Source organism: Microtus oregoni, unplaced genomic scaffold, assembly GCF_018167655.1.
Source record: "Microtus oregoni isolate MIOR12 unplaced genomic scaffold, Mior012 000018F_ref0000195, whole genome shotgun sequence".
Lineage (NCBI taxonomy): Eukaryota > Metazoa > Chordata > Mammalia > Rodentia > Cricetidae > Microtus > Microtus oregoni.
Window position 1 is genome coordinate 36,560,138 of NW_024543077.1, and position 13,313 is coordinate 36,573,450.

Here is a 13,313-nt window from a genome sequence, read left to right on the forward strand (position 1 = left end):
ACCCAGACAGAAAGGAAGCCAGATGCAGAGGAAGCAAGATGTGCCAAGCCACATGGCATACAGATAAGAATTATGGGCTGATATAAGTTATAAGAATTAATAAGAAGCCTGAGCTACTGGGCCAACCAGTTTGTAATTAATGTAGACCTCGGTGTATTTCTTTGGACTGAATGGCTGTAGGACTGGGCAGGACAGAGACCTCAGTCAACACGTGTGCACCGATGCAGTGCACAGATGTGAACTCAGAGCATTGCTGAGTCCCAGCCCTGCCTGTCTTAGCTACGTAGCCATCGGCTCTAAGTGGCTTGACTTCTGAATCCGTTTCCTCGGTCACACATCAAGGTCATCACAACTACTTTTCAGGTTTGTTGAAAGAATTACACTGGAAAGTGTCTGTGCCATGTGGCCAGACGTAGCTAGACCTGGCGTCTGTCTTCCTTGAGAAGCAGCGGAGTGCGTCACTGATGGTCAGTGGTGGCAGCCGACGAGTGTGCTGGCCCGTAAGGTCTAGAGACAGAACTGTGGCGAGAGCCAGACGGAAAGCACGGACTGCACCGCGCTGCCGGCCCTCCGCTCATTTCCCGTCGCCACCGCTTTAAAACTCCAGTGGTGGGAACTTGAAGGAACACGATGAGAACCAGGACAGCGCAGGATCAGTCATCATGATATTACTTTTCCAGGAGACAAAAGTTTTAAAGTTCTTTCGGAACGAGAAGCAGCGCCACCAAATCCTTGCAGTAGCAGTAGCCCACGTGCAGGCAACTCTGAATTTACTGTCGTTTCTTCAGCCAGGAGCCACAAGATGGCGGTAGTCATCACTGAGCAGTGACATGCACCGGGTGTTGCCGGTTGCTTTTTATTCTCTTGGCTCTTTCTGTTTGCTCTTGGGGGGGGGGGGGGGGGTCTGCCCCTTAACTCCCAAATAAACACACGGGGGCCTATTCTTACTTATGAATGCCTGGCCTTAGCTTGGCTTGTTTCTTGCCAGCTTTTCTTAACTTAAATTAACCTGTCTATCTTTTGCCTCTGGGCTTTTTTACCTTTCTCTCCTTCTGTTTATCTCTCTTTACTACTTACTCCGCGGCTCGCCCTGTAGCTGGATGGCTGGTCCCTGGTGTTGTCATCCTCCTCTCCTTGTTCCTCCATCTTCTTCTCACGGATTTCTCCTCCTATTTATTCTCCCTGCCTGCCAGCCCCACCTCTTTCTTTCTCCTGCCTTCTTATCAGCTCTTTATTAGGCCAAATAGGTGTTTTAGGCAGGCAAAGTAACACAGCTTCACAGAGTTAAACAAATGCAACATAAGAGGATGCCACACATCTCTGCATCATTAAACAGATGTTCCACGGCATGAACAAATGTAACACATCTTAAACTAATATTCTAGAACAACTGGGTTCTGTTTTCTTTCTTTACTTGTTTTACTTAACTCTACTGTATCCCCTGAAGTAGGCTGTTCGCTCCTTTTTCAGCCAATGAACCCAAGGCTTGAGGATGTTAATTACACAGACCCACTAACTCACAGGTGACGAACCTGAGATGGGAACTTGGGTCTCTCTGCAGCCATGCTCAGCAAGTACAGCTCATGACTGCATCTTCACATACTCCAGTCTAAAGAGTGGTTTACTCTCAAATGTGAAAATGGTGAAAATGGCTCGGCTTGTTACTCCATAAATCTAGTAATCAGACATCGTGCATTCTAGCATGTTCTTAGTTAGATTTTAATATGTAAAAGTCTTTTGCCTACATGTAGGTCTGTATTCCATGTACACGCCTGGTACCTTCAGAGGTCAGAAGAAGGCATCAGATGCCCTGAAATGGGAGTTACAGATGGCTATGAGCCACCCATGTGGGTGCTGAGAACCGGATCCAGGGCCTCTGCAAGAGGCCCATTGCTCTTACCTGCTGACGTCTCCCCAGCCCTCAGGCTCCTATGTAAATGTAGGAACACAGTGCAGCCTCTCTGGCTGACCAGTAGGTAAGAGGAGTTCCTGCTCTTTTGTTCTTTTGTCTTCGCAGGTGAAGAAAGCTCTTGACGAAGCCAACTTCAGGTCAGTGGAAGTGTCCCGCACAAACCGAGAGCTACGGCAGAAGCTCACAGAGCTGGAGAAAGTGGTGGCCAGTAACAAGGAGAAACTGAAGAATCAGAAGGCCCAGATCAAACTGCACTTGTCGGCCAAGGCAAACAATGCCCAGAATATAGAGAGGATGAAGGTTGTATGAGGCGCCAGGCCTCTCCTCGCTACCTCAGGGGCTGGGAGGCCGTGGGATCTGGGATGTTGTTCTCTGGGAGGTGGGCAGGCGACTTCTGTGGGACCATCTCTGCTTTGGGGGAGACGCCGCTGTGTAAATGTGGGTCTCATGGTGCTTCTGTGGCGTGTCTTTCTCCCCACCCATCTCTCCCAAGGTGGGCGGTCCTCATGTACTGTCTGTCTTGACTCTTGTGGGGTCAGTGGGTAGGTAGGAAATAGAACCCAGCAGAAACAGAAACTTAGAACTCAGTCAGCCTAAAAGCTAAAGTTAGCCTACTGGCCACTATTTTTTTTTTATGTTATTTGATCATTTACTTTCAGCACATAGAAACAGAATTGAGGCAAATGGAGGTAATTAAGGATCAATATCAGAAAAAGAACTACGAACAGGTAAAATACGATTCCCCAAACCTCTGCTCACTGTTGAGGTAGGAGTCTAACTGGCTTTCACCGTGTGTCCCTTCCTGTCCCCTGCTAGTCACTGAGTATCCAGAGATTTGTCTCCGAAATGAACACCCTGCAGAAAGAGATGGAGCTGTTGGCCAAAAGCCAGTACGAAACCTCAGCCCGAAATAAGCAGCAGGAGCTCAGACTAGTGGCCGAGCGGAAACTGAGGCAGGAGCTAGAGCATCGATGTGAGGTAGAGAATTCTCTCCTCTCAACAGTTATTAGCAAGTATATGCGCCTCAATCCGGTGAAATGGCACTTGGATTTTCCTAGACTTTCTATAAAAAAAAAAAAAGTTTAGATGTCATGGTGGTTTGAATGGTCATCATGGTTTGAATACTTGGCCCATAGGGCCAGGCACTGTTAGGAGGTGTGGCCTCACTGGGGTAGGTTGGGCCTTGCAGGAGGAAGTGCATCACTGTGGGGTGGGCGCTGAGGCTCCAGCCAGTTCACACCGCAGCCATAGGACCTCTGGATCGTGATGTCAGACTCTCAGCTCCTTCTCCAGCACATGCCTGCTGGCTTGTGGCCATGTTTCCCTGCCATGATGACAATGGACCGTCTGAGACAGTAGCCCGGCACCAATGAAATATTTCCTTTATTAGAGCTGCCGTGGTCATGGTGTCTCTTCGCAGCAGGACAACAGTAGACACAGGTCAACAGACCTACATTAGTCACTTGCTTCATTCTAGTGACAAGAACACGCGACAAAAACAGCATAGAGGAGGATTTGTGCTAGGCCACAGTTTCATAGATTTTAGTCTGCAGACCCTGGCTCAGTTGTTCCTGGACCCCAGGTGAGGCATGACATCATGCGAACAGGAGAGTGTACAGAAGGAGACTGCCCGCCTCATGGTGGGCAGGAAACAGAAGAAGGGACTGGGACTTCAAATACCCCAGGAACCAGCCAGCTCCCACTTCCTCAGTTTCTGCCGCCTTCCAAAGTAAAGCCACCAACTGAAGAGTCAGCATTCAGGGCAAGGCCTTTTGAAGGTCATCTCGTGCTGAAGCCATGGAAGCTGGGAATATGGAAGATAATCTTCATTCTCGGTTTGCTTTTACAGAAGAGCTAGAGCCTGTATAAACAGAATACAGCCACTGGGCCTTTGCAGCTGACTCCCTAACCCTCTAGGGGCTTTACAGCTCTTGATTCTTCTCTGCAAAACGAGTGTGCTTGCTGTTGAGTCTTAGCTATTCCTAATAGAAACCGTAACAACCAAACCCAGCTTTAAGACATTGTTGGGTCCCCATCTTCCAGTAGCCGTGAAAGGGTCTCCTAATTCTGAAACAGGGACATTAACTAATTTCTCTCGGCAGAATCCATAAAGCAAAATCAAACTCTTTGGGTAGACTATAGATTAAGCTGTATCAAAATATGAAAGGAAGTTCAAAAGTGTCCCGTCTTATTTTTATGATCTAATTGCCGTTTTATAAACGTGAAGCATTTTGGGTCTATATGGCACGTTGGAAGCTTTTTAAAATCGCTCATGTTTTCAGGAATTGGAGGAAACTATCAGACACCTGAAGAAATGTAAAGAAGCCACAGAGAACAAACTCAAAGAAGCCAGCGTGGAGTCGGAACAGGTGAGCCGGACTCGGCGCCCTTACAGAAATCAGAACCCTGGAGCCTGGAGTGCTTGGGAGCCTGCTGTCAGCAACCCTAGGGCCTAGAATGCTGTGGGCCAGCTGTCAGCATAGTAGCCGGGAGGCAGCAGGCAGGGCCAACAGGTTACTAAGTGGTATCTTTATTGTGAAGACTCCGTGTCCTGATGATAACGAATACTAGAATATCAATGAAACTAAATGTAAGGCAAGGGCAGCAAGGTGAGGATCTACTGTATACTGCTCGGCACCCTGTGGGTTCCCTGACCACAGATTCTTGGCTAGCTCTACAGTGTACCCGACACGAGTTTTCTTTCTGTAGAGCAGGCCTCAGATCCAATCCGAAAGTGGTTGGCTACCCCGCGGCATTCACCCACTGCTCCTCCCCAGGTGGAACCGTCAGTGGGGGTTACAATGGCATGCAAAGGACAGTCTAGGTATCACAAGGACATAACTGTCCGTTATCTTTTGTTCCTGGATGGCAGTGTAACCGCCAGCTAGTGTATTAGGAAGAAAAGGACTCTCGACAACCCGAGTCTGCGTGCCCTCAGCAAAGCTCCATATCCTCTCATTTTTGAGTGTGTGTATGCACATGCAGAGATGTTCCTGCATGGGGTGCATGTGTCTGCTGAGTGTAAGCATGTGGAGGCCTGAGGACAACCCTGGGCGTCCTCAGGTCCCATCCACTCTTTTTTTTTTTTTTTTTTTTTTGGGACAGGGTCTGTTATTGGACTGGAACTCAGCAGCTGGGCTAGGCCGGCTATCCAGCGAGTCCCAGGGATCTGCTTGTCTCCTCCTCCCTGGCTCTGGGAACACAAGTACATGGCCCGGCATCCAGACTCTCCTCTAATGTGGGTTCTGGGAATCAAACTGAGGTCCCCATTCTTACACAGCAAGCACCTTACCCACTGAGCAAAGGGCTCCTCAGCCCGTGTTTACTTTCTAGGAACAATTCATTACTGTTTTTACAAAACAATTCAGCTAAACCCACTACTGCCTTATTCTAAGAGATTTTTCAGTAAGTTTCAGTGTGAGTCCCTGCTCATTTGCCATGCAATAGGAGGTGGTGTAATTTATTTCCCTTTCTCCATACTTCTGGGAAGAAAAGAAAAACACTTGGAGGAAGGGTTGGTTGGGCTGGGTTTGGAGAATGAAGCTGTTGCTGTTACCAGGTTGTTCCAACAGAATAGAAAATATTTTTGTGCCTTTGAAAGTCAAATGACATTACAGCAAAGGAGTCCAGCGCTCCTATCCCACTACCGTATGCTCACAAGATGGCCTCGCTCATGGCAGAAAGTGTTTAGGAGCATGCATTTGACAGACATACCCAGTCAGTGCTTCCTAGGAGTAGGCTCCGCAGGGAGCACCAACAAAATGCATGGGAAGCAGGAGCCTGAGCAGATCCTAGAGCGCAGAGAGTGTTCCCTCAGCTTACTGATTGCTCAGTAGACAATACAAACACAGTGCTGTGATCCCACGTGAGCGCCTGAGTCTCCTGCCTGCTAGCTGTACACCTCCAGCTGTGTACACGAAAGAACTTGTGGCTGTTTCTATGTTCAGATAACAGCTAATCTGGAAGAAGCTCACCGCTGGTTTAAATGCAGGTTCGATGGCCTACAACTTGAGCTGACCAAAAACCGGCTGCAGAGGCTTCCCCGGGAAGAGGTGAGATGGACGTGGTTGTTGTGAAAGAGCTTGAGTTTTTCCTTCTCCATTTCTGACTACAGAAGCCTTCTTAATCGTCCTGCCACGCCTTACTATAGGCTCTGTGAACCACTGTTCGGAAGTCAGTGGACTAAGTTTTGGTAGAAGTCCCACCTTTCCCAAACCATCTAGATGAAAACTGCCCATCTAAATGCAGAATGCACTGTGGAGGGCAGCAGGCTTTGAACACGATTGGTTCTCAGCAGACGAGAGTTGGGTGTATCTTTTTTTCCCCTACAGAGTCACGACCTGAGGCGTGAGGTTGCATCCAGCCAATCTGTTCTCCATCGATGGGAGACTAAACAAAACCTCGGGATCGTGCCTAAGAAGTATCATTCTGACACAGAGAGGAAGAACTGTCCTTGACAGAGGAGCCTCCTGTGAGAAGTTATGTCTCCATGATTCTGCTGGCCAGCAAGAGGGGCTGGCCTGTTTCTACATTGTAAGAACGTGTCATGCGCTCAAGATTTTGAACTTTATCTTTTATGAACTCTTATATTACTGCAGAAACACCCCATCTTTTTGTCCTTTTTCCTACCTTCCACACAATAAATTTAAATTAGTTTGTTTTATGATAGTAGATGCTGTCATATGATATTTGCCGTTTTCCAGAAAGGATTTAGTAAAGTGTTAAATGAAATGACCGCTAAATAATATGATGCTTTATGTCAATGAGAGGTTCTAGACACATTCTGTAGGATAGTCGCTGTGACCGATTGTGATCAATTAATTGTAAATACCCCTACTCTTGGACCAATCAAGGATACTCTCTGGAAAGGAAGTTAGTCATAAAAACAGTAGACACTCTTCTAAACCTCTGAACATACTTCTGGGTGATCGCAGAAGTATATCTGTAATAAAACTTATAAGCAACACATATCAAAGACTATAGTTTCTTTGGCTGCTTCTGAATATAGGAGTCTGCTCTGCTCCTTATACTAGTAAGTAGCAAATTGAATTTTATATTTGTTATTTCAGATATTAAATAGTGGACTGGATAATTTAGACTCAATATTTATAAAGGATTGGCATAATATCTGACCTGATCCCAAAGTAATAGCATTTTATGTTCATACTATCAAAACTCAATATAAGTAAGCGATTATGATAAAGCAAAGACTAGTGACTATAAAACTGCCCAGGGTTAGAGAGTCCAGCACTCAATATCTGATATATAATGGCAAAACTGAATTTATTGTTTGAAAGGAGACCCATATGAGTTAGGCTGTATCCTAAGTACACTGCTAGTCTTTTATTGGGGTTGAGGGCACATAGAATTCTAGTTTTAGGGGCTCACGTTTTTCTGGCCTTCAGAAGAATGGAGCTGCCATTGCTTGGTGGGCTTAACAAAGAATGGGTACTAAAGAGCATTGTAACTGGCCTGGAGGACAAGCTGAAGTTCCTTCTGAGAACCGTTTGCTACCATGGATAGCCTAAACAATCCTGTACAGTAAAGGAACTTCTGAAGGCATGACCATCCCTGGAGGAGACGAACACTAAAAAGAAATCCCACACCAGCTCAGAACTGAGTACAATAAAGGGTTATTTATTTAGGATGGACTCACGGATCACAGTCCTCTGCACAAATGGGGAAACAGCAACCAAATCCAGCAGCTGGAAGAGAGAGTGGGCGCACGCTTTACATCGGCATTTATAGTATAAGAGGCCATGCCCAAGTGGGTTGTCACTTAAAGGCTACTGGCTGAAGGATTTCCTACAGCATTTCCCCCTTTTGTTTAAATAAGAGAGTTCTAAGCATAATACAAAATTATATACAATAAGAATGAATATCAAGTATAAAATTAGAATTACAATAGGCATAAACAATATCAAACAAGAAACATGTAATAAATGTTTCAATAATTATCCTATCCTAAGGAGTCTAAATCTTGTATTATAAATAACTTGGTCAAATCATGACAGGAAAGTAACTACAACTGTCTAGTCTTCAACCACATCCAAGACCCAAGAAGGGAAATAATATTACTTGAGTAAACAGGAAGTGCAATCAAGCAACTTCCAAAATGTGCAACAAATGACAGAGACAACTGGCTACCTGGGCAATCACCCAAAGTCTCATTGCAACATTGGAGCAACCAACTTTGACTAAGACCTAGAGTAACGGACAGACCATTTTCAGAGGCAGGAAATTTTTCAAAACCATCTTAACCTGTCGCGGCAAGATTTGACAGCCTTTTTTCTTGTACCTTGCTTGTCCTGTCTGAACACCATGTATTTTGTCAGTGGTTGAGGCATGGGCAGTTCCTTGCCCAAAGGCCAGTTTTGCCAAGAAGAAAACAAGCTCCAAGTGGTGCTCAAAATTCTCTCAGGAATAGATCGGTGCTGCCAGAAGCAATCGTGTCTCAAGGCAACAGAACCCTGAGTTATTTCTACAGCTCTTTGAAGTGGTTGAAGATTACCTATCTATGCAGAATACAATCACTATGTATCTAAAGAGCCTTATTAGTCTAACTATAATTATGACAAACATGAATGACTATTGACCTATAATTCTTAGAACCTATATAACTTAAAGATTAAGACTTCATATTAGAATATTAAACAATCTTTAAACAACTGTGCAACAAGTGAGAACAATGACCTCAAAATGTAAACAATGAAGTATCTTGATCAGAGGTAGAAATGTATATTGCAATATGATAGATATATCCTAAAATTTCATCAATATAGAATATGTCTTAAGCAGAGGTAGAAGCATGCGTGCATACAATACAACAAAATAACTTTGCCTGCGTATACAAATATTGTATATGAAAATAGAAATATATTCAATATAATTTAAATTTGTATCAATATACAAGAATCTATACTAATGCAAATTGCCTATAAATAATAGCTTACAAGTATTCACTCCATTACTCACTATTATTATTAGTGTGAATAAGCTCACACTAATCTATTATCCCATCCAATTTCTCTTTTATTTTTTTCAAAGAAATCCCTGAGCCTACACATTTCCTCCTGGACCCCCAATTCTATACCAATTATAATCAACCCCTAATTGATGCCCCTAACCCTGAGGACAAACTTTGTTGGCAGAGGGGACACAGTCTTCTAGAATTCCAGCTGTCATGGGGGTGATGTTCTTTCTATGGGATCCTGTGAAAGTAAAATGATGGCTAAATTTCAAGATTACTGTCTGGTATAATTGCAGATAGTCTCTGAGTATTAGGTAGGGTTTTTCTGAGGTTCCTATTTGGAGTTCTGGCCAGAACGTTGTAAAAAAAAAAAAGTGCACCATTTCAGCTAACCAAGCTAGAACCATCTTGAGCAGTTGGTACCTAAAACAGGTCTTATAGTAGCGCTATCAGCAACATGATGTCATATCAACCAGGTGGAGTTGTTGTGGGGCCCCATCTTCTTCCTGGAAACTTCAAAGGTTACTGCAGGAAAATTCATTGTTCATTGTGGAAAACTTTAAACATTATTTATACAGACATATATTCAATGAAAGGTACGATAGAGACAAAAATAGATATGAAGAAAAGCAAAATTTTTCCTAAATTCTTTCTTATTTCTGTCCCATACCATGGCTCATGACATGAGACAGAAACTCTGGATTTTTATTTTAACAACATGCTTGGATTTAGAGAAGGACAGAGCCATTATAGATGAAATGTCTTTGGAGTGAAAACTAAAAAAAACTGGTGGTTGGGGGAGTATACAGCTTTTTAAAGAGTTTTTACATGCTAGCAAGCCCTTGATCACGTTAAACAGGCACAAAAGATGAAGTAAAATGCCTGTCAACGCACATGCATCAGCCTTCCAGAGCTCTAGGTAGGCTAAGTGCAGTTCTTGGCAGGATGAAGCTCCAACCAGGGCGCAAGTTTTAGGCTTGGCTTTCATGACCAACTCAAGAGAGGGTGGAACCATCCTACAGAGCACACGGAGAATCAGGTGTAGGTTAGCAGTCTAAAGTTTGCTGGTGCAGAGGTCTAGATGCAAAAAAAAAAAAAAAAAAAAAAAAAACCTCTACACAGGTTCCATTGAGTTTTACAATGTGCGTAAGCTTAAGAAAGAAATAAAATGGGTATAGGTAGTCATAAAAAAATAGATTAAACATAATAAAGTCTTTAAAGAGACAGTAAAAGGTAATATAAAGGAAAAAAAAGCCACTTGGAGATGGGAAACACAGGGAGTCTGGATCCTGTATGAGATCAGGTTGACTTTGAATTTTTTGATTGCTGAAAAGCAAAGGCAGCTGCTAGGAGACCTAGAATTGAGAGAGGGGCTGTAGAAATTATCCAGTTTATATACTCTAAGAATGTCTTAACTTTTAAAAAGTCAAAAAATGCATTTGTCAAATGGAAATCACAAATGCTGTGGAGGAGAGGTTTTGCTTTTGTCCCCACAGGAAAGAAGAGGCTGTGGATTCATTCCAGGTTTACTTGGATCGGATTTGACTAGGGGAGACCTCCTGAATCTTGAAAGGTTATCTCTGTTAACAAAGGTTATACGGGTCTCCCCAGGACTTGGCCATTATCTCTAATTTTCTCCCTGGGACTCTAAAGATGGCTTCACCCACAGTCAGCAGGAAGCAGTCTACAGAATGCAATGACCACATTCCCAAGAAAAAAGAGGCTGTGGGTGGTCTTTGGTTATTTTGTGGGTCATGGGTGCTTGTTATATTTAGGGGAATATAGGACTATAGGATAAAAAGACAACTATAAGTCTCAGATATTTGCACTGGCATGGATTTTGGTATATGGGTACAATTCAAAGTCAATTTTGTTACACTTTAACTTTGGTTAAAGGACTTTTGTATTCTGATACAAATTTTAGGTAATATTTGTTACAACACTGTATATATGTATCTACTCTTGTTTAAAGGATTTTTGTATATTAAACCAATTTGATTTTTTTGTTTTTTATTTTTTGAGACAAGGTTTCTTTGTAGCTTTGGAGCCTGTCCCGGAACTCTCTGTAGACCAGACTGGCCTCGAACTCAAAGAGATCCGCCTGCCTCTGCCTCCTGAGTGCTGGGATTAAAGGCGTGTACTACCACCTTGTTGCTCAATATCAATATAAGGACGTGCAGAGCAGGAGAGGGAGAGGAATTGCACGTCACTTCCCTGCAAAAACAGACTCAGAGCCAGGCAGTGGTAGCACACACCTTTAATCCCAGCACTCGGGAGGCAGAGGCGAGGGGGGGGGGGGGATCTCTGTGAGTTCAAGGCCAGCCTGGCTTACAAGAGTGAGTTCCAGTACAGGCTCCAAAAACTACAGAGAAACTCTGTCTCCAAAAACAAAACAAAAAAAATAATAATAATTTTTAAGACCAAAAAGTAATTTAACACTCACTAAAAATAAATATAAGAAAATAGAGCCAGCAAGATGGCTTAGTGGCCAACAGAGGTTTCTGCCAATCCTGATGATCCCCGAACCCCACTTAGTAGAAAGAGGGAACCAGCCCCGAGAACCAGTTCTCACAAGTTATCGGTCTTTCGCGTGTATTCCATAGCGTGTGTACACACACTAAATGAATAAGGGAAACGTGTTCATAAAAGACAATGGAATTGAGAGATGTCTCTTACCACGGCCAAGTGTGTATACACGAGACGCATGTAAGCTTACCTAATCACGTTCAATCTATAACACCCGTTGATGAAACCGGTTTCTATTCAAAACATATCACTGCAATTATGAAGATCAGTTAGGACCAGTTACAGCTGGGGAAAGCAAAAGCATTTGAATACGATAGGCTAACATAGCTGGAAAACTCCAAAGGGGTGATCACACAGCGTAAACAGTGAAGGGAACAAGCTGGAAGTGAACAGAGTGAACGTAAAAACCAATAGCCTCAGGAGGGGCAGTGCTGGGCTCGAACCCAGGGCTTTGCCCAAAATGGAAAGCAGAGGCACTAGGGGGTTAGGAAAAGCATTGAGTGTTTACAAAACGTTGAGCAAAGTTTAAGCAATAAAAGTCACTGACCAGCTCGTGTGAAGTCCCGCCCTAGACTATGGGGGAGTCCAGGAGGTCAGCACAGTCCAGCAGCCTGGGCGGGAGGACAAAGGCAGCTAGTACGGTTCTAAGGAAAGCTGCCTCAGGTGGTGATCTACTTCGAGCCCAGCACTGCCCCTCCTGAGGCACTTATTGAAAAAAGAGGTCACGGTTTTGAGGGAGCAAGGAGGGGTATGGAAGGGTTCCGAGGGAGGAAATGGAAGGGTGTAAATGATGTAATTATATTATTATAGTCTCCAAAAATAAAAGAAGAAATAATTTAAAAAATGCAGCCCACCCATACACCTTACAGGTAATCTGGGCGCCCTTGGAAAGTTCTGTGGATCCCATGCTCCCTCTAGTGGTCAATCTCTTCCCTTGTCTTTCCTTTTTGTTCTTTTTTTTTTTGTAAAATATCCCAAATGCTCATAAAATAAACTTCTGTGCACAAGATATTTCCCTTACCTAATGCAAGATGAATTCTTGTTTTCAGCTTGCTTTTCTTTTGTTACATCACTCAAGATGATTTTTTTCCAACTTCATCCATTTGCCTGTGAATTTCATGGTATCCTTTTTGTATAAAAGGACCACACTTTCTTTATCTCTTCTTCAGTTGAGGGGCATCTAGGTTGTTTCCAGTCTCTGGCTATTATGAATAAAGCTGCTATGAACACAGTTGAGCCAGTGTCCTTGCGGTATGACGGAGTGTCCTTGGTGGTATGGTGAGGTCTGGAGACAGATCAATTCCCAATTTTCTGAGGAATTTCCATATTGATTTCCATAGTAGCTGTACAAGTTTATACTCCTGCCAGCAATGGAGGAGTGTTCCCCTTGCTCCACATCGTCCCCAGCATGAGCTGTCATTTGTGGTTTTGATCTCAGCCATTCTGATGGGTGTTAAACGGAATCTCAAAAGCAGGTTTGATTTGCATGTCCTTGATGGCTAAGGATATTGAACATTTCTTTAATATGTCTCAGTCATTTGAGATTCCTCTGTTGAGTGTTCTGTGTTTAAGTCATACCTCAGTTTTAACTGTATTATTTGGTGTGTTGATGTCTAGTTTCTTGAGTTCTTTATATATCGTGGAAACAACATTCTGTCTGATGTAGAGTTGGTGACGATCTTTTCCTATTCTGTAGACTGCCATTTTATCTTATTGACTATGTCCTTTACCCTACAGAAGTTTTTTTTTTTTTCAGTTTTATGAAGGCCCATTTATTAAGTGTTAATCTTAGTGCCTGTGCTATTGGTGTATTGCTCAGGAAGTTGTCTCCTGTGCCAGTGTGGTCAAGGCTGTTCTCCACTTTCTCTTCTCTCAGGCTCAGTGTGTCCGCTTTTCTGTTGGAAT

At 43.6% G+C, this 13,313-nt stretch overlaps 1 protein-coding gene across 1 annotated transcript in view; it reads left to right on the forward strand.

Annotated features, from left to right (window-relative positions):
• Ccdc150 (coiled-coil domain containing 150) overlaps positions 1-6,541 on the forward strand; it is a 68,668-nt gene extending 62,127 nt beyond the window's left edge. The window contains exons 23-28 of the mRNA XM_041668570.1: positions 2,018-2,212; positions 2,572-2,640; positions 2,729-2,890; positions 4,195-4,281; positions 5,860-5,984; positions 6,246-6,541. Of these exons, the coding sequence (XP_041524504.1) occupies positions 2,018-2,212; positions 2,572-2,640; positions 2,729-2,890; positions 4,195-4,281; positions 5,860-5,984; positions 6,246-6,369 (762 nt within the window). The 3' untranslated portion in view covers positions 6,370-6,541. The remainder of the gene's footprint in view (positions 1-2,017; positions 2,213-2,571; positions 2,641-2,728; positions 2,891-4,194; positions 4,282-5,859; positions 5,985-6,245) is intronic.
• The last annotated feature ends 6,772 nt before the right edge of the window (positions 6,542-13,313 follow it).